The 21,488-nt window shown below is 39.6% G+C and overlaps 1 protein-coding gene across 1 annotated transcript in view; it reads left to right on the forward strand.

Moving 5' to 3' along the window:
• ephb3 (EPH receptor B3) overlaps nt 1-14,318 on the forward strand; it is a 33,448-nt gene extending 19,130 nt beyond the window's left edge. The window contains exons 3-16 of the mRNA XM_002935148.5: nt 61-733; nt 839-994; nt 6,770-7,099; nt 7,481-7,605; nt 8,386-8,548; nt 9,161-9,266; nt 9,431-9,486; nt 10,231-10,353; nt 10,569-10,816; nt 11,191-11,406; nt 11,585-11,734; nt 11,845-12,038; nt 12,529-12,684; nt 13,019-14,318. Coding sequence (XP_002935194.1) covers nt 61-733; nt 839-994; nt 6,770-7,099; nt 7,481-7,605; nt 8,386-8,548; nt 9,161-9,266; nt 9,431-9,486; nt 10,231-10,353; nt 10,569-10,816; nt 11,191-11,406; nt 11,585-11,734; nt 11,845-12,038; nt 12,529-12,684; nt 13,019-13,127 — 2,805 coding nt within the window. The 3' untranslated portion in view covers nt 13,128-14,318. The remainder of the gene's footprint in view (nt 1-60; nt 734-838; nt 995-6,769; nt 7,100-7,480; nt 7,606-8,385; nt 8,549-9,160; nt 9,267-9,430; nt 9,487-10,230; nt 10,354-10,568; nt 10,817-11,190; nt 11,407-11,584; nt 11,735-11,844; nt 12,039-12,528; nt 12,685-13,018) is intronic.
• The last annotated feature ends 7,170 nt before the right edge of the window (nt 14,319-21,488 follow it).

Here is a 21,488-nt window from a genome sequence, read left to right on the forward strand (position 1 = left end):
CTTCTCCTTTGTTTGTAACCTCTTCTTACTCTGCTGCTCAATGTCTCTTCTTTACTATAGTGGGAGGAAGTAAGTGGATACGATGAAGCCTCAAACCCAATCCGGACGTATCAGGTTTGTAATGTACGGGATGGTAATCAGAATAATTGGCTACGTACGCAGTTTATTCCACGGCAAGATGTTCAGCGCGTGTATGTGGAGTTGAAGTTTACTGTCAGAGACTGTAACAGCCTGCCGAATATCCCAGGATCTTGCAAAGAGACCTTTAATTTCTTCTACTATGAATCGGACTCTGACTCTGCTTCTGCTGACAGCCCATTCTGGATGGAAAACCCATACATGAAGGTGGATACCATAGCTCCAGATGAGAGCTTTTCACGACGGGATTCTGGGCGTGTCAACACAAAGATACGTAGCTTTGGACCTTTATCCCGTACAGGTTTCTACTTGGCTTTTCAGGACCTGGGTGCCTGTGTATCCCTAATTTCAGTTCGTGTCTTCTTTAAAAAGTGTCCTCGAACCATTGCTGGATTTGCCACTTTTCCCGAGACAGTTACAGGGGCTGAAGCAACATCACTTGTTATTGCACCAGGTACATGTGTGCCGAATGCCCTAGAAGTTTCTGTGCCTCTCAAGCTGTACTGCAATGGAGATGGAGAATGGATGGTGCCTGTGGGTGCCTGTACATGCGCATCTGGGTTTGAAGCAGCTGGGAAGGACACTCAATGCCAAGGTATCCAACAAAGCACCCTTTTTAGACATGAGAAAGTTCTACTACTTTATTGTGTATCTTCTTTAAATAGTATATTTAATTTTTAAATGCATATTTTTTTCTCAGCATGCAAACGTGGAACATACAAGTCAAAGCAGGGAGAGGGAAGCTGTGTGCCTTGCCCCGTTAACAGCAGAGCCATTTCTTCAGCAGCCACTATCTGTTCCTGTCAGAATGGATACTACCGTGCTGACGGAGAGAGTGCTGAGACTGCGTGTACCTGTAAGTAGGAGAGAGGGATGGGAAGGCAATAAGGAGAAAGTAATGGGGCCACAGGGAATAGGGAGAGTGTAATGGGGCCACAGGCCGGAAAAGGGAATTTTTCTTAGAGAAGGGGAAAGTTTGGGCTGGGGCCCAGAAGAGGGAAAACAAAGAATCTGACGGCAGATAAGAACCATTTGGTCCATTTAGCTTACCCATTTTCCCAACCACTTAAAAACCTCAGAGTAATCTTATCCCTGGCCTTGTTTTATACCACTTATGTATGCAAATCCCTCTGCAAGCTTCCAATTTCCTCCTGAATCAGATAAAAAAAACTCGGGAAAAAAAAAAATATATATAATGTATAAAATGTGTGTATACAATATATATATACACACACACTCATTCTCTCTCTGTATGCTGCCCTGTTACATGTCCCATTCCATGATGCCAAGTTTTACCTTCACAATACTACTTTTTCTAGGCAAGTGCCTATTGTCTTTCTCTTCATATAATCCTCATCCTGTTTAGACCAATAGAAGTGTAGCCTGTTGCTAGAAACCAATTGTTCATGGTATATATATGAGGTAAAAACATTTCTGTTTTGTATAACTGTGACACATTGTGCTGTAAGTAATATTATTATACTTTTATATAGTGCAAACATTTTGCACTGTACTTCAGATTTTATTTTTTACATTGGCCTTTGCCTCAATAGAGTACATTTCCCCAACACACCAAGCCAGTTAACTTACCAATATGTTTTTAGTGTAGGAGGAAACCAGAGTACCTGGAGAGAACCTATAACTTGAACAAAATTGTGCCCTTGTCAGACTCAAGCTCAGGACCCCAGTTCTGCAAGTGTGAATTGATAATTAATGCTCCACCATCCTGTTATATCAAAGTTAATATTACATCCATCTGGCATGGAGTAGCCTAATACTGGTAGTCATGAGGCATTTTCTTTCAAGTTTAAGAAACTGCATTTTAGTAATCCTTTATGGCTGAAATTCCAGGTATGTTTATCATAGAGAGCATGAGTCAAGAAAGAGTCAATGGCTCTCTGTCTAGCCGGCACAGGGATTGTATTGTTTACTATCCCACAGCATAGTGTAAGTCCTTTAGCTAAACTTAAGAGAGTTAGGTTTGTAGAATAGCCCCAAAGATGCTGCTGCCGACAACGACACCCTTGAGGACTCATTTTTTTTGCCTGAACACTGAAATTCTGATTAGTTCACCCATATTACATAAACATATGAAAAACAGCTGTATATTTCCTGCAACTGACAAATGCAGCTCAGATCATTTATTACCTTAGTGAGTGCCATAGCTAACTCTTGCTTGTGCTCCTTATTAATAGAGGCCAGCATCCTGCTGCATTTATTCACCTATGTGAAATGCTGATAAATGCTTTTAAAATGGACATTAAATGTAAATAGGTTGGGCCAGAACATGTTCATGCATGCTAGTCACATTTGATCTTCCGAAAGGGTGCATATTTAATGCAACCTATATGTCTCAAAAAGAAAGACAGCCCTGGCTTGGTTAAGGCAGAGAGACTTTCTATCTGTATTAGATGGAGTCACAGATCATCCGCATCACTGTATGATGATGGAAAGTAATTATCAGGGCATTGCTTTTGGCTCATCTTTTGTTATAACATATTTAGGGATTGTACCAAAGCTTACCAGAAAAAAATGTAAATGTGGTTTTGTAGAATAATACTAAATTTATATAAATGTAGGTTAAGTAGTATATTTCTTAGGGATAAAAATACAAAATACCCGAAAGGTAATAAAAATCCCTGATGTTTTGTTTAGGTAGAATTTTACTAGGATTCAGTTTTAGGGAAAAAAGGTAAACTGATATAGTTAACCTTTAGCTGAAATACAAATCCGAATAGGATCTGCACTACTGCTAAAATGTGTAATATTACGTACAGCACTGGCTATTTGTTGATGGAATCTGTTTAATCCCGCTCTCTGAGAGGTTGTGACTTTCCAGGGGTCACAAGATGCTGACATGGCAGTTCAACCTGGCTTTCCTGCCTCAGAGGATCTGTTTTTAATCTGTGTTTTTAAACTTGGCTAGGGCCAAGCCCTCAGCAGATCTGACAAGTTTGAGAAACAAACTTGAGTACTTACAGGAAGAGATTCTTCTGACTGACTTGTGGCAGGGTCTCTGTTGGAGTGAGGAGTGAGTCACCTAGGGGTGTGGGACAGATTGTCTAAACTGTGTAAATAGCATTGTATGTAACAAATGGAACATCCAAACACCAGTTTTTGTATTAAAAAGCATAACGCACCCATAGTGCATTTGTTAAAAAAAATCCTTGCATTAACTATACAACCAGGTTATTATTAATTTAACATGGCAAATTTTCAGGATAGGAAAACTGGCAAATGATCTGTTACGTAATGTGCAGTTTGGACACCTTATGTGGTTGGGTAGATTGAACTGATATGGCTATGCCAGCTGCTGTATCACTACAGGAATCTGCCCTGTGCTACTATGAGTTGGCTGCTGACCTCATATACATGTGGGGAGGGTTGTCATTCATTTTCCTGTTTCGGCAATCATCTGTGGTTTGTTTATTTAAAACACGGACTGTACATTTTAGTTTATATGGTCAAATCCATGGTCAAGGGCTGGCTACTTATAGTACAAGTGAGATTATCCACGGCAACTCTCTGGGGCACTAAAAGAGCTGCTAGTGGTTGTGTGATTACAAATGGAATTAATTCAATTGGGGACATACAATATCTGGGGGGCTTAAGTTGATTTTGTGAATCTATTAGGGTCTTTGTACAGTTCAGTAGCCATTATGCAGCATTACTTCTATTGCTCTGGCTTTTCTGATATTGTTCTTAAAATGCCTTTTTTTATTCTTAATTTGCTTTTATTTTCATGAACCCTTTCACTTCTGTCTGGCAAGTGTTGGTAGATATGGGAATTATTTGGTAAAGGTCATAATAAACAATGTTTTCAGTGGTTTGCACTTGCCTAAATTCACATTCTTATATTTGCCTTTTGTATTTTATATTAAAATATTTGTTGAGTATCAGCATGTGAATATAGTATGCGGAATCCAGAATTAGAGACAGTGAATATGTCTTTGACCAGATGGATGAATGTTACTAGTTCACACTCTTTGATCACTCACTTTATACACTTCAGCCCTTTGGCTCAGCTCATTGCTGTCTGCCTTCCATGACAGAATTGGAAAGTGGACTGAGCTGGCAGCAGACATGTCTGTGCAGAGTTGTATAGACTTCCATACTCTCTGTGCCATTCATACCGCCCTGCAGCAGCGCTGTGCATATAATATAGCATATACATATATAAATAAGGTAGCAATACTCAGAAATGGGGTGTGGGAATGATACAGCTTATTAACAAGGAATAAAGTAAAGGCTGATAAAGGGTGGCTGCGTTTTCTATAATTAGCACTACTTTATTCCAATTTATTCAGTTTCCCACATTGTAGATCACTGAAAGTAGAGTACGTTTCTCTGTTTCAGACTGAGTAGTATTACAGTATAATCCTAATTTAACCAGCCATAATCTCACAGAGGATCCTGGGTGTTGTAGCTAGAGGTTGGACATTGTATAAACTGTAGTAGTGAGCCCATAAAGTGTAACTGTATCAGTAGGTCTCAGGTTACACTTCCTATGGCTACAACATAACTGTAGTAATATTAATGTACAGGTATTGGACCCCTTATCCGGAAATTCATTATCCAGAAACCTTTTCCTTTTTCTCTATACTGATAAAACAGTACTTTGTACTTCATCCCAACTAAGATATAATGAATCCTTATTGGAGCCAAAACAGTTCTATTGGGTTTAATTACTGTTTAAATATTTTTTTTAGCAGACAGGCAGGAGATCCGAATGTTTTCAGTGGTTTGCACATGCATAAATTCACATTCTGATATTTGCTCTTTGTATTTAATAGCAAAATATTAGTTGAGTATCAGCATGTGAATTAGTATGCAGAATCCAGAATTAGCAGATTTAAGGCAGGAGATCTGATGTTTTCAGTGGTTTGCACATGCATAATTTCACATTCTAATATTTGCTCTATTGGGATTAATTACTGTTTTAAATATTTTTTTTTAGCAGACTTAAGGCAGGAGATCCAAATTACGGAAATGCCCCTTATCCAGAAAACACCAGGTCTCGAGCGTTCTGGATAACAGGTCCCATACCTGTAGTATAAAATTGAAAATTGGGCAATGGCAGTGTAGTAATTATACTGGTGTAACATCACCTAATACAGTAACATAATAGTACTTTCTGGCCATTTTAACACAAGCCAGTTCAGAAGAAAGCAATATAGAACTGTGAGAGGCAGCAGCGTGTAGTAATCTGAGCCTTTAATTCCAAACAGCACAATATATACAATTACATTGCTTAGGATTGTACTTTTAAACATAAAGCCTAGACAGAAGGCTTGGAGGGCAATGTGGGAATGTCTGTGTGGGAGCTGACATACACTTCCTGATGTCCTGCATATGTACAGTAGAATATGATGAATCGCTGCCCCCTGTGGCCAAACTATCATGAAACATAGCAGAACGCTTGCTTGGCCTCAGCAAACAGAAACTTTGCATTCTTTTATCTTACAGATACAGAATTATATACATGAATTTAACAGGTTTTAGGGCCCTAAACATAATCATGTTTCTATGCAAAAATCAGAGTTTTGTGCCCAACTTGTTGAATGCAGGGGGCTGCAATGCTAGGACTCTAAATACACAAATACAAACTTGTGCATACGTAATAACTTCATCAGAAATATCCTCCCGTGGCTAGGGTTACTACAGTTCCTGGAAAAAATATATCCACTTTTCTATGTTTTAGATTTACTTTGGTGGCAACCCTACCTTTGGCACCGAGTTATTGTTAATTCCAATAATTTCTTGACTTCATTTACCCATCAAGGGATTCTGGGAGTTTTAGAATAACAGTGTTGACATATCCGGTCCAAAGAACCCCCCCCCTCAACAGATGTAATTGTTATAGCAAGTGCCTTAGCAAGGTATCAGTGCCTGGAGACAAGCAATTACTTTTAGTTTATTATATAAATCTATGTACTTTATACTTTGATGTCCACATGAGCAGGCCAGCTGCTGGCTTATTGTTGGTCAGACTGAAAAAAGGGTAAAAGTTCAGTGGGCAACAAGCAGAAAACTGTAATTAATGAAATCATATACTGTTTCTGCTTGGAGTTGGACCCAGATACAAGCCACAGCATTGTAGCAAGTGTAGTTTTCCATGCAAGCTGATAGCCAATAAGCTGGATTATTTGATGGCAATCTCTTCTCTGACTTATTGCTTACAGGACCAATTTTGTATGGGGAAGAAAGAGATAATTAATTTTGATTCAGTTTAGTTTCCGGTTAGCTGACACCAGTTTTTATCATTTATATATCCTCTTTCCCCAGAGTTCTAATGTAATAGGCCTTAGAACAGATGGGCCAGTAACTCCCCTAAGGAATGGAGGGCCAAAGGGCACTGCTTATCTGTGAAATGGGGTCTGTTTTCCCATACCTATTTATTGATAGAAGTTTTCCTCCAAAATATGACCCAGTATCAATTGATTCAAAGCCAAAGATTGCAGTTTAAAGGAATATAATTTACCAAGAAACTAACCAGTTTCAATAATAAAAAAGAGCACTTGGCATCATCTTGCTGGGACATAAAAGCATAATTTAAGCAGTTTTGCCCCTATGGACATCTTTCTGAGAAAAAAGTTAACATAGAATTTTTCCAACTGTTTTTTACTTCCAGCTGTGCCCTCGGCACCACGACATGTTATCTCCAATGTAAATGAAACCTCTGTGGTCCTTGAATGGGCAGAGCCTGGTCATTTAGGCGGTCGGGATGACATTCTATACAATGTGATCTGTAAGAAATGCTTGGAGCGACTGTGTTCTCGCTGTGATGATAATGTTCAGTTCTGGCCACGGCAGCTTGGTGTCACCCAGAGGCGAGTCTCAGTCAGTCATCTCCAGGCCCACACCAAGTATAGCTTTGAAATCCAGGCGGTCAACGGAGTGTCTGGCAAAAGTCCACACATCCCCAACTACTATACTGTGAATATTACAACTAACCAGGCAGGTGAGTAAGAGCAGAACTGAAATGTGTTCATATAAGTGTAGTTAATGTATTTAAGGGTTTGTAATCATTATTAGGTGATAAACAAACCAAAATCCTTTATCATTTGAACCAAATATTTAATGTGACATCACTTTAGTGGCACAGATAAATGCCAAAAAATATTTCTTCACAGATGCTGTGTTGATTGTATTAGGCTTTGATTTTACAAATTAGGGTTAAAATTGAGTTTGTCATTCACAGCAATCAAAAAACAGTGTCTAAATAGGAGACAAATAGGAGATTAACCTGGAAAATAAAAAGTGATTAGGAGATACATTGATGTACAAGTAAAATTATGGTTTTTATCTTTGTGTTTAAACTATGTGCTTTCCCACTCCCTAGCCCCTTCAGCTGTGCCAATGGTGCAGTCTCATGGAAGTTCGGCAAACTCTCTAACTCTGTCTTGGGCACCTCCAGAGAGCCCCAATGGCATCATATTAGACTATGAAATAAAATACTATCCCAAAGTAAGTTCCTTGAGCCTTTTTTTTTTTTTCTTTTGTGTTATATATGCTTTTTTCATACTACATTCTTTATCACTCAAGCACAATATTACACTACTTTCTCTCTTGTTAATTGTTTTATATCATATACTTTTCATTTAGTACTTCTCATCATCTCGGTGCTACCAATAAGCTGAGCAGCAGCTGTAATCTCTCTCTGCGTAAATGCCTTTTGCTTTTCTTACTATCAGCTCTTTTAATGTAATAATGCTATTCCCCCTTTATCTACTTTGACCCTGGACCCCTTCTCAAGCTATTCCCCATTCTCTTTACACCTATCCTGTTTATCTTCTAGCATTCTTCAGTGCTCATAGCATGCCTGTATGCTTGTCTTTGCATTGCCTAACCCTACACCAGACTTCCTCCTCCATTTGATTTTATTTTCTCCCCCACTCATTATCCTTCTCTTTCAGCACCTCCCTGTGGTGCCCTTCTGCCCTCTACCCCTTCAGCCTGTGATGTTATCACATCTCCCATTCCCTCTCATGTTGTCTTTTCTTTTCTCTGCCAGTCTCTCATTCTCACTTGACAGCTCCACTTGCCGCTGAGTGCTTCTAGCCCTCTCATTATTATCTTTATAGTTTTCCTTACTGTAACATATACTGTCATTATTTTCTTTCCATTCCCCTCTTGCCTACGCAGACATTTACATGCTATATAGCAATCTTCATTCTTTCCTTTGCTCTCCATTTGTTTTTTTTTTCTAGCTCTCTAAGTCTTTAACTTTTCTTGCATCCCCTTTAGGGCCAAAGCGGTGCAGGTAACACAGTGACCAGCCAGCGCACAACTGTGCGAATGGAAGCAATGACCCCAGATACAGTGTATGTTGTTCAGGTTCGAGCCCGTACTGTGGCTGGATATGGAGCCTATAGTGAACCTAGAGAGTTCCAGACAATCTCTGAAGATGGTGAGTAAATATCTCCTATTAAATCCTGACCATAAACGTCTTTAGCTACTAATCTCTCCCTTTGGGGCTACTGATCTGCGTGACTGCTGTAAGAATTGATTGTTCATCATATATGTTACATTGCACCTTAAGATATATCATTATCATGATTTATTTATATATGTAGGGCCAGCAAATTATGCAGTGATTTACAATAATTTTATAACCTGTATGCCTAGAGTGTGGGCACTCATATCATACAGGAAAAAATATTAATTACTACAGCAGTTTATATAAAGGTACAAAAATGTTTCTACTAGGGTTAGTCCCAACAATATCCATCATGTGGTACCAGTTTGTCATTAAGCAGGTTGTTGTGTCCAATGGCTCTCTAACTCTCTGTGCTCTTTGTGTCCACTGATCCTCAATACAATCCTGTATTTTTTTCATTTGACCGAACTCCTTGTGACAGCAGCTTGTTGTATCCTCTTCACTACTCCCTATGTGTGCCATAGCCTGTGTTTCTACCGCATATACATATTCTGCTTACCTGTGTCCTCTGGTCCATCCTTGTACCCATTAAACTCACCCATCCCTCCTTTCCCTTTTTTCCTCCCCTACTTTACCTAACAGGTGACCGGAGCAGTCTGCAGGAACAAGTCCCGATGGTTGTTGGCTCTGTAACAGCCGGACTCATTTTTATCATTGCAGTGGTCATTATAGTAATAGTTTGTTTCAGGTGAGTGGCTTGATGTATTGGTTTGCCTACAGGGAATGTTTTCAGCAAACTCTTTGCTTGGTAAATTATATTACAGCAAGGACTGTTGGGTATTACTTTATTTTATGGGGATTACTTGGGTTATTTACGGCTTTATCTATACTGACCTTTTTTTTTTTATTCAGCCGCAAGCAAAGGAATGATGCTGAATCTGAATACACTGAAAAGCTGCAGCAGTACAGTGAGTGCCTATTTTCATTTTTTGACATTTTTATCTGTCTTAATAAGAACACTCAAGCCCTATTTCAACAACAGTTTGCTAAGTTGTTCTAGGGCAGTGTTCTGTTATGTCCTATATATGGGAAAATGTATTTTTTCTTTTGAGAGACCCTGAGTTATTTCATGAATATCCAATGTGCAGCCCAAAATTCAGTACTAAATTACAACTCTCTATCTAATGTAGTTCAGCCACAGCTTGAAAATGTCAGTCTAGATATCCCATCATCATTTTATGATGCTCTTCAAAGTATTGCTCCACAAATGCACCTCTGCCCTTCTCTAATTTATGGTCTTATCAGCTTGTTATACAAATGTTTTTAATTGCCCTTTTTATATGTCCCACCCTTCAGTGTTAGTGGCCCTTTAAACTGTGTATCATACAGTTTCCAGCCAAACCACAGTCATCTTGCCATATGTGGCCCATTTAAATTATCAGTCTGGCTAATCAACTTTTCTGTGATCACTCAAAAGAAAGTTTAACCAGCCCATGAAAGCTTTTGCTTGTTGCGTAATTAGTAAATGTGTGCTGATGTTGTACTGCAGTCTAGCTTATTGTCTAGCTTGATAATTGGTTTGATATCCCGTGCCTTGGCCAATGTGTTGCCAAATTATTTTCATTTCTGATTTCTGCTTTTCTGCTCAAACAGCCTTTGTATAATTTAAACTGAGTTAGATATTAAACATGAGTCACCTTTCTCTTTCACAGTGGTGCCTGGCATGAAGCTTTACATTGATCCATTTACGTATGAGGATCCTAATGAAGCTGTGCGAGACTTTGCTAAAGAAATTGACATTTCCTGTGTGAAGATTGAAGAAGTGATTGGTGCAGGTTAGTGGCATGATATGGCTCACTAAACTAAAGTTAATGTTCATCTACTGAAACATACTATTGTACTGTCATAGATTTAGGGGAGGGAGTACTGATACAGCTATACTGAAGGCAATACTTTGTATAAGATCAACTGATAAGAAATTATATGTAGATGAACAACTTTGACTTTATGATTTACATTTTTGTTGTGTCTCTTTGTCATTGATTCATAGGTGAATTTGGGGAAGTGTGCCGGGGGAGACTAAAGCAAGCAGGTCGCAGAGAACAGCTTGTAGCTATTAAGACATTGAAGGCAGGTTACACAGAACAACAAAGAAGAGACTTTCTCGGTGAGGCCAGCATCATGGGACAGTTTGATCATCCAAACATCATTCGACTGGAAGGAGTTGTGACAAGGAGCCGGCCTGTCATGATCTTGACTGAATTTATGGAGAATGGAGCCCTTGACTCATTTCTAAGGGTATGTTGGAGAGATAAATTACTAGAAAGTTATAAATGTTAGGGGAGTGGTAAGGGAAGGAGATTTATGAGCAAGCTATTAGATACCACTGCAGGTAAACTGATTGACAGCATTTGTGCAGTGTGGAATGACTGGCCTAAAAGTCTGGGTGGCATATTGATTACACTGAGCAAGGAGAAAAGGGTCAGGCTAGTTAACAGGAGGGTTTTTGTGTGCCTGGGCAGCGGTGTGGTGTGATGAAGTAAAGGTAAAGACTTGGGTTCTTGTTTATTTTTTGTTTTATTTTGTTAAAAAATATCAAAAATAAACCTTTAAAAAAAAAAAAAGAGCTGGGTTGTGGAAGAAAATGTATTTACACAGTGCTTTTCCTACAGATGAACGATGGACAGTTCACAGTTATCCAGCTGGTTGGGATACTCCGTGGCATTGCATCTGGAATGAAATATTTGTCCGAGATGAACTATGTTCATCGGGATCTTGCTGCAAGGAACATCCTGGTGAACAGTAACCTTGTCTGCAAAGTGTCTGATTTTGGTCTGTCTAGATTTTTGGAAAACAGTCGCTCTGATCCAACGTACACAAGTTCATTGGTAAGTTGTTAGTGTGTGTGTGTGTAATTCTCTTCCTTTTGTATGTACCCTTTGCCATCGTCCAGGATTTAAATACAATAGTAATTTAAGTGTAATAAATTTCTTAGGGAATTCTGTACAATTGTGTTACCATTGTATGGTACAAATACACAATACAAATACCTCTTTTCCTAATTAGGGAGGAAAGATTCCAATTCGTTGGACTGCTCCAGAGGCTATCTCATACAGAAAGTTCACTTCTGCAAGCGATGTCTGGAGTTATGGCATTGTCATGTGGGAGGTTATGTCTTACGGAGAGCGGCCATATTGGGACATGTCAAATCAAGATGTAAGTAGGATCGTGTGTTGATACATAGAGCAGAGTTGGTGGTACACAGATTTGGTGAATTTAGTGTACAGAAATGTGCGTTGTATATTAATGAAACCCTTCACTGGCAGGTAATTAATGCAATTGAGCAAGACTATCGGCTGCCACCTCCTATGGATTGTCCTGCTGCTCTACACCAGCTCATGCTGGACTGCTGGCTCCGTGACCGCAACTTAAGACCCAAATTCTCACAGATCGTTAGTTCACTTGACAAGCTAATACGTAATGCAGCAAGTTTAAAGGTGACCAGCCCAGCACAGGCAGGGTAAGTAAAGTGGTATTCTTAGCAGACATTTAATTTTTTAATTATATTCTCATATACTTGCATTATATACTCCCTTTGCTTTTACTCACAAACTGTTGAGTAAGCTGGGAAGCAGCTCAAATTTGTGGAATAGAAATGGGTTATTTAAATTGTCATTCTAAGGTAATTTAAGGTGGGACTTTGGATGAATGCTTACTTGTTATCACCTATACATATTAGCTGTACTCCTAGAACTATTGCAGGGCTACTTCCAGCAAGTTTTTGTATACCTATAAACCTTCCTCAAATTTAAAGAGGTCTTGAACCCTCTTTTGTGTAATGTGCTTGGTCTTTATTATTGTTAACCTTATATAAGGCAATGTATTTCATACTTATGCTAAGTCCTCTTCTGCAAGCATTAGAATATTGTTGTCTGTGATGTCTAAACAGTTTTTCTCTCTCTCTGTTGCTTTTGCTTCCTCATAGTAATCTTAACATTCTTTTGCTTCAGAGTATCTCAGCAGCTTCTAGATCGCACTGTTCCTGATTACACTACTTTTCCCACTGTGAGCGATTGGTTGGAAGCCATTAAGATGGGGCAGTATCAAGAGAATTTTCTAAGCGCTGGCTTCACTTCTTTCCACTTGGTAGCACAAATGACAGCTGAGTAAGTAACCATAACTTCAAGTTAGTAGTTTTATAAAGGAAGCACATCCTGCCAAAGCTGGGAGCCCCAGAAGATATAGGAGGTCCATTTGGACCCTGACTGATAAGCAATTTCAATATAGATTTATGAATACTGTCTTGTTCCTAAAGTTGTGGGGGACTAAAATGATTTTTTGGATTTTTTTGTTTTGGAGCTCATTAACTTCTAGGTAAGCCCTGTCAAAAAGGGATCATTTTAGATGTAGGGAATTAGTCTCAACTGGATCCATAAATGACTGCAAAGAATAGGAATGTGTGTTTGCAGATATTTGAAGGATTTTCTTTTTCCCCTTTAGGGACTTGCTCCGTATCGGGGTGACGCTGGCTGGTCACCAGAAAAAACTTCTCAATAGTGTTCAGGACATGAGACTGCAAATGAGTCAGACACTTCCTGTCCAGGTGTGAAACTACAGTAACCAAGGAACTCATCTCTTCATATTGAAGAAATAATATGGACTAGGATAGGGCTCAACAGGGAGCTGAGGAGGTGGACAAGAGAGAACATGGACAAAGGACGTGGATTTACAAGAGAAATCACAGTCTTTGTACACCTGGGGCTCTCTGCTCTCTGCTTGTTGGTTACTTGCACTTGGTGATGATGTGTGAGAACTTGGTGCTGCTGTGAGAACATAGCCCACTCCTGCATAGCCTCTGTGTCCTATGTGGGGTGAGGAGAGTGTAAGAATGTGGAGGTAGGGGTGTTTAGAGTGACAAACTGAGGTTGTGTGAAGGGTAGCAGTGATGAGTGTGAGAAGGAAGCATGTAGCTAAGGGGAGATTCTGGCTTTGCATGAAGCTCTGGATGGTACAAGAAAGGCAATAATATAAAGAGTCTTCCACCTACTGCAGAATTTCTGGAGGGTTACAGGATTTCAGAAGTAGCTATTCCTTACATTTCTATAGATACCTGCAGTGAAAGCCCAGAATCTGCCCCACCTCACAGATACAGGCGCCACACCCGTGTGTACACTGCAGTGCCTTATGCAATTTGCTCAATTGCAGCCAAACTAGGCTGCTTCGGACTGTTTTCTTCCTGGATTCCTTGCATATATAAAATATATATACATATACGTTCCAAGCTGTTCTGTTATTAACAGCCAAGTGAGTGAGGCGGAAGAACCGTATCTCGCTAAGTGATTGATAAACTTCTTCACTGTGTGCTGTATTTCATTCCCCAGGGAAGAGGTAATACAGCTCATGGATTTATCTTTCATGTTTGTTTTTCTTTTCCTCCCTTCTGTTCCCTCCCGCTGTTCTTTCCTCATATTCTTGTCATCCTTCCAGGTCTGTCCTTATAATCTTGGTCTGTCTTCTCTCCCAGTGTTTCTACTCACCCTCTTCTTTTCACTTTATCACTCTCATCTGCCCTCCCCTTTCTCCTCTCAAGCTTCCACTCTTCCTTTCTCTCAGCCCTCCTCTTCTCTACTATCCTTCCTCCTATCCTGCCACCATGTTGCTTTGTTTTTATTTCGCAAATACTCTTGACACTTTCGCAGTTTTGAAAATGTGTTTTAGAGTGGATTTTGTCATAACATTGCATTTTATAATTGTTTTTATAAAGAAGTACTTTTTTCAATTAAATTATTCAAGAAAAGTATTTGTCATTTGAGTTGTCCTTTGTTGTTGTGTCTTTTGTGCAAATGGATAGTTCAACCGTGACATGTGTAATGCCTGGAGCCATTGACCTGCTGTATTCCTGAAATCTTATATGCTGTTCCTGTGTGTTTTCTCTGTTACACAGTGTGGATAAATTCTAACAGACAGTCAGTGAGTGGGTGATGGGTGACCATATCATAACCACAAGTCTTGTTTGCTTTTGCTTACAAAGAAGCGCATGATAAAGACCTAGTCTCCTGTATGTTTGAGTTAAACCCTAAGGCAAACATATGAATCATGGGGATGCACTAGAGACAGAGTATATGTAACAGATTTTCGGATTGGTTTGCTCACTCTGATTCACAATAGCAGTATATGCCAAGTAAATTGCAGGCTCTGGTAGTGGGAATCAGACTTGGCCTCCAGTGACTACAAAAACAGATAATTCATTTGTTGGGAGATTATAAAGGTTACTTGGCTTACATTTAAAATAGTTTCAGCATCAGAAACAGGCTTACTACCCAAGGGAAAATCTTTATTTTATGCAGACATGTATTGATCAGAATACCTTTTTAGTGATGCACTTATAACACAGAACCTGATACAGCAATCAAGTAAATAAATGAGCCAAGCATAGCTGAATCTAACAATGCATAAGTCCCTCAATGTCTAAACACCAGATGCTATGTATGTTGCCCCATTCAGTTCTAGGTTTAACAGTGACTCCAAACCTGCCCAGTTAGTTTGAATTGCCTGACCTGTTTGTTTTAGATGGGTAGCACTGGAATAAAGGAACCCATTAGTCACCGAAGCTACAATCTAAAAATTAGGTATGGGTTAAAAGACCTGATGTTGATTCCTACTGCTGACCTCTGTTAGGTCAAGTAGCTCCCAATATTAGTTACAGGCAATTATGAGCCTTGGCCCATTTTCTTAGGCTGTAAAGCAGAGATCCCCAACCTCTTTTACCCATGAGTCACATTCAAATGTAAAAAGACTTTGGGAGAAACACAAGCATAAAAAAAGTTTCTGGGGTGCCAAATAAGGGCTGTGATTGGCTATTTAGTAGCCCCTAAGTGGCCTGGCAGCCTATAGGTGGTTCTGTTTGGCAGTACATCTGGTTTTTATGCAACCAAAACTTGCCTCCAAGCCAGGAATTCAAAACTAAGCACCTGCTTTAAGGTCACTGGGAGCAACATCCAAGGGATTGGGGAGCAACATGTTATGTTATCCCTATGCTATAGGCATATATATATATATATATATATATATACCTTTATGTTTAATATTGTTAAAGGGGAAATAAACTCCCATTATTGACATGAGCTTGTTCAATTGGACTTATATTCTGCAATTATTTATTTCTGGATTTTCTACTTTGCAGAGGATCTGTGCACCACAAGTTGTGCATTTAGTATAGTATATGTGCACCACAAGTTGTGCATTTAGTATAGTATATGCAGAGATCTGTTAGCTATCAAAATATTGACAAAATTACTCGTACAACTGTTATCTGAGCCACGTTTTCTTCCTGGGCACCATATAAGTGTAAGTGCAAGCAAACATGTAAATGAATTGCCAGCCAGTGAGTCTGTTTCCAACTATAGATCCCCCAATAAAACAGAGAGATTGGGTCCAAAATCCTGAAGATTATTCTCCATGTGCACCCTTTTAGCCAGTTAGCCCATAAAGTTCTTAGGATTTCTGCTCACTGGCCTGTTCACTGAGATCAGCAATGTTGTTTTAGTGCATTTGATAAAGGGCAAATTCATTAACAACTTGAGAATTGCTGGAAAGTGTACATCTCAGGCAAACAGAAAATAATGGGTTTAAAAGAGTGGGCAGGTTTATGGGCTTTTCTTTACTGTCACATCCTAGGTGCTTGAGCCACAGCAATATAACAGACTGCTGCAATAAAGCATGGCAATGAAAAGGGAAAACTAGAGAGACTAATCACTGGAACAAAGCAGAAATCTGTTACTATAAAAATAAACGTTTCTGGACTTTTTTGTACCAATGCCACAATGTAATTAAGAGCAAACATGCTGCATTTGCTGAACTAACAGAATTAGAATTGGTAGCAGACAATATGATCTTATGGGTGATGCACTAGCTTTTATAGTGTGTACTTTAACACCCCCTTCTGACAGAATTTATATCCAAGTAAGGGGTGAATGCTAACTGAAGTGCAGAAAGGAACACTTTTTGTGACTTTTAGTATGCCAGCCAGAAGCTTTTGAGTCCTACTCTAGATGACCTGTGCAAGTGTTATGGTATGCAGACTAAACAAATGGCATAGGTGCCCACCTTGTCGTAAATGTGAAGTCAGGGGTCGTGTGGGCTGGGAAAGTCCCAGACCAAAGTGTTTGTACAACTTCTTTACACTCTTAACACTTAAGTGTTGGGAGAGGTTACAAGTGCCGGCATGAACTTTTCATGCAAGGAAAATACCTGGTCAAACATTCTCGAATCTCAGACAAAGATTGCAAAAGCTTGGTACAATAAACCATAGACAGCCTCTATCAAAGTGAAGGAGAAATAAAATCACAGTTTACTTTAACCTGGTTTCACATAGATCGTTCTTTTACATCATACCTAGAAATGGAATGGGCTCTGACATGTAAAAGTTATTATTGCTTTGTGCAAACTCTGAGATTCCTTCTGTCATAGAAGTTTGCTTTTCTGCCTCCGTTTACATGTGAAGTCATGCCCCAATGTCATACAGGGGGTGCTGATATATGTGCAAACACAAGTCCCACTTAACTGGCTCATAAAATATGAAGAAAATGCTCCATTATGCAGTCAGGTATAACTTTTGTTATGGTTTGCTGTATTCGGGATGTTCCTGCGTAGGACAACTATGTATGTAGGATGCAGACATTTGAGTTAGCTGTTGTTAGAACTCCTTATTTGAAAAGCAGATATAGGACCTTTTTTTGGAAAAAAAGAGACAAACCAAGTGCCAAAAAGGAAGCACTTAAGGCTGACATGCCATGGAGAGATATAGTCGCCCGCAAAAGACGACTAATCTCCCCAAAATGCCTTTCCACCAGCAACAATACAAACCACTGGTGGAAAGGCCCACACATCTCTTTGATTTTCCAAAGTCGTACAAAATTTCCTCCTGCAGGCAACTTTGTGATGTGTGGGCCTTTCCACTAGCAATTCAAGTTGTTGCTGGTGCAAAGGCATTTTGGAGAGATAAGTTGCACGTGGTAGCAGAGATCAATCGCAGGCGACTTAATCTCTCTGTGGGACATCAGCCTAAAGGAGAAAGGGAATAGAGGATGAATGAGGTGGTTGGCATGAGGTGTTGACCTGGGGCCTTTAAATTTTACTTTTTCAACTGTAAATGCATTACAACTATTGTTTGGAAAGGCAAAGGAGACTATCCTTGATCTATAGTCTATCTACATTTTTGGAAAGGGTTTTTTTTAGCATGAGAGCTGTAAAGTTGTGGAATTCTCTCACCGAATCAGTTATACTGGCAGATACATTAGATACCTGTAGCTTCAAAAGGGGTTGGATGGCTTTTTAGCAAGTGAGAAAATACAGGGTTATTGAAAATAGTCCTTAGTACAAGTTGATCCATGGACTGGTCCGATTGCCATCTTGGAGTCAGGAAGGATTTTTTTTCCTCCGAATTAGCAAGGCTACAGATGGGGTTTTTTTTTTGCCTTACTCTGGATCAACTAGCAGTTTGGCAGGTTTTATATTGACATGAAAAGTTGAACTTGATGGACCTGTGTCTTATTTCAACCTAACTTTACTATATAACTATGTAAACTAGTTCAACTTGGTGGTACATTACTTGATATTAATATACTGTATGTGGCCCTAAGTATGTTTAACTGTTATGTAAATAATTCTGTTGAAAACTTGTGGAGGGAGAGAGCTGCAAACCTTTCTTAAAGGGACACTAGTGGGACATTCTTGATTTAAACAAAGCCGTGTTTCTCAGAGCCCTCCTCATCTCTCTTAACCCGGTGTGCTTAACCCCAATTTTACTGCACTAAGTAATAAGATATATAATATTCATGGTAAGGAGAGGGGGAGGATTATGACTCATAGCTAAAGCAAGGAGACAGGCAAGATAACTGAAGAGGACAGGTCTGACTGCTGAATTTTGTATGAGCTGAAATAGGGACTGACAGGTTATGGACATTCCAGCCAGAAGGAATTTGTAGTAGCCAAGGTAAAAATCAGTTAAGTGCATTACAATTTTAGCAATGTTTTGAGTCTTCAAAAGAATGTATTGTCAGGAGTTAACACTAGGAGAGGGTAGGAAAATGGGAGCCATATTCAGTATATTAAATTGGGCCATTGATAGAGGAAGGTAGTCTCATTAAAGCGTGACTAAATGAGAAAATAACATTGCATACCATCAGGTAAATTACTGTAGGTGGCAAAAGGTTGTGTGTCTTTCCATGATGCAGAGACAAAACAATTCGTAAGTGTTCTGACTAGAAAGGAAAATCGTACTATGAAGTCCTGAAGTTGACTAATTTGCATGTCAAATCATTTGTTATTCTCCGGTGCAAACTGCATGTAATTGTCATCCTAGTGAGCAACTATTCTTAGCTGCTCTTGTGACAACTGGAACCGTAGAAGTTGTCTTGAATGAATTACATTTTAGCCATTTTGGGTCAAAATTTGTGCCAAAGTGGCAAAATTCTAGAGCATTAATTCCATGGGAGAGCGAAAGTGCATTTATATGTTAACTTGCAATTAAATTAAGTTTGTGGTTTGATATAATTTCTGTACTTTTGCTGCTGAGTTATATGCTTAACAGGGAATGGGAAAGCTCTGCATATGTTGTGGAACTAGAACTCCCACAGACCTAGCCTGGGTAGTAGTATGCTGGGAGTTGTAGCACTACCATATATTGAATAGAAATTAAATAAGTACAGGGGCTTAGATCAAAATCCAACCAAATGCCAAAATGTTTTGCAGGATTTGGCTAAATCTTCAGTGACTAGCCAAACCATAGCTAAACACTTTTGCAGAAGGGGAATAGGCATATCGATGTTAAAAAACGCAGTCATGTTCTTCATTACAATTCCATTTTTTTTTTTGCATCAGATGCAGATTCTCCCATGGCCATTTTTTTCCACTGTAGCATTTTTTCAAAATGAAAAGCTCTAATAACTCACCCTCCCCAGGTCATGTGATTTCTAAGCACTGGCCAAATGAAGATGACAATTTCCGTTTTCTGATGGTGTAATTTTTTTTTTTTTAACTTATTCAAATTCAAATGAGCAATTTAGCCATTGATACTGACTCGTGATTGATTATCAATCACGAGTGCAAAGCTAACATAGCTAACATAGAGAGTCACAAGTTGCCTTCCATGCGTTAAAGCAGTTAGAGTCCAACCTGCTACCTTCCCGCTCAGATTATATAGAGCATTTCCCAGCAGACAAAGCTGATGGATGAACTGGAAACTGTAGATTAGAAACAGAGGCCTAAATACTAAATATGTTAAAAAACCTCTGCAAACCATCCTGCTGAAAAAGAAATGGTGATTCTTCCCTTGCCTTATTAGGGAATCTGCTTAGAATGGGTGCAATGAGAGACTCCCCCACATTTTAGAGTGCCTCTTTCTTGAAGAGGCCTGGAATGCAAAAGTGATAAGGGTGAATGGGAAACCTTAGGGATGGCGATAGAGAAATACTATTTTGGGCTATAGTAAGATAGTGAGAGACAGGAGAGGAACTACCTTTGCTGCTTTGAATGGAAGAGCTGCACTGTATGCACTGCGAGTGAATGCCTTGCACATAGAACAACACTGTCTCTCTTGATTGCCAGAGAAAATACTCTGTTTTGATTATTGGGAGGGACTGCAGAGGAGGGGTGTGGGCATCCTGTTTTGTGCATGCTTTAGGGGTACCTCTTTTCGCTGGCATGGGGCCTTCCATGCAGGAAAAGGTTCTGCTGCTGTGAAAACAGGTTTGTGATCATATGACTTTCCATGCAAACTGAGGATAAGATAACAAGTAAAACAAAAACAGGGTCTGTGGGGTTAATCTGCCCCTAATACCATGCTTCAATTAACCATTTTGATCTTAAACAGAATTTGACAGGAGATAAGGGCTCATAGGCTCACCTAGTCAACGTAAAACTGAACGCCCTTTTTTATCCTTGGCTGCTTTTCACATTCCATATAGCATACACCCATCTCAAGTTCTTTTGAATTCTCTGTATTTGCATCTATCATCCCTCTTATGAGGCCTTATGGAGACCGCGCTACTATATTTCCCTGGTCGTACTCCATATCAGCACTATCTGGGATATCCCCGCCCCCATGCCCCATCAGAAGGATCCTCCCCAAAGCTTTAAAAGCCACCCCCACCCCCTCTATGGCGTCTTTTTTTCCTTCTGCTTTCCTTGCTCCATTGGAAGCAACATTTTTGCTTTTTAGCCTTGGGAAAGCATTAGGTGACCGGAAATGGCACCTAGGGACTGGGGTTTTTTGGTCCATGAGATCTTTTCCCCTGCACATTACCTCATATCCTGGGATCTTCGGCTCTGTTCTGCTTGATAAGGTAGGACAATGCTGTTTGGTATATTTGATCCCATGTGCCTTTCTGGTTTGTCATAATGGCATCCAATGGCAAGTGCTAGTCCCCCCATCCGTATGCCCTCCCAGGCCGTGAGTGTCTGGTGGCAATGGTGTGTGGCCCGACACACTTAATATTTTTGCGGATGGGCGAGGGAGGTGGAAGTTAGCAGTCCTCAACATTTAGTTAGTGGCCTGAGTCTGGCGATCTCCATATTCCTTTTTGTTCTACTGTGTGGAGAGATTTTTTTTTTAATAGAGCCAGAGTTCAAAGCCTACTGCCTCCCTCACAAAGTCTTTCCTAAGGTTTTGTATTAAGAGGTGTTTAAAAAAAAAAAAAAAAAAAAAAAAAAAAGGGCCTGACACCCCACTGTCTTTAAACATTGGGCTGCATTATGTACTACAAATGGGATAGTTTGCCTGCTAGTTGCTACATACCTGGATAGCTTTAGCTGAATGTAACCAGTCAAATATTATGGTTACTTGCAGACAGATTGGGTGTTTCATTGAACCTTTCAGTTGCTCTGGATTGTGTTACAGTTGCTAGGGCAGAGCCATGTAGTAACCTTGGGAACTGCCTAATGAAATGCATTCCTGAGTAGCCTCAGGTGA

Source organism: Xenopus tropicalis, chromosome 5, assembly GCF_000004195.4.
Source record: "Xenopus tropicalis strain Nigerian chromosome 5, UCB_Xtro_10.0, whole genome shotgun sequence".
NCBI classification, from domain to species: domain Eukaryota; kingdom Metazoa; phylum Chordata; class Amphibia; order Anura; family Pipidae; genus Xenopus; species Xenopus tropicalis.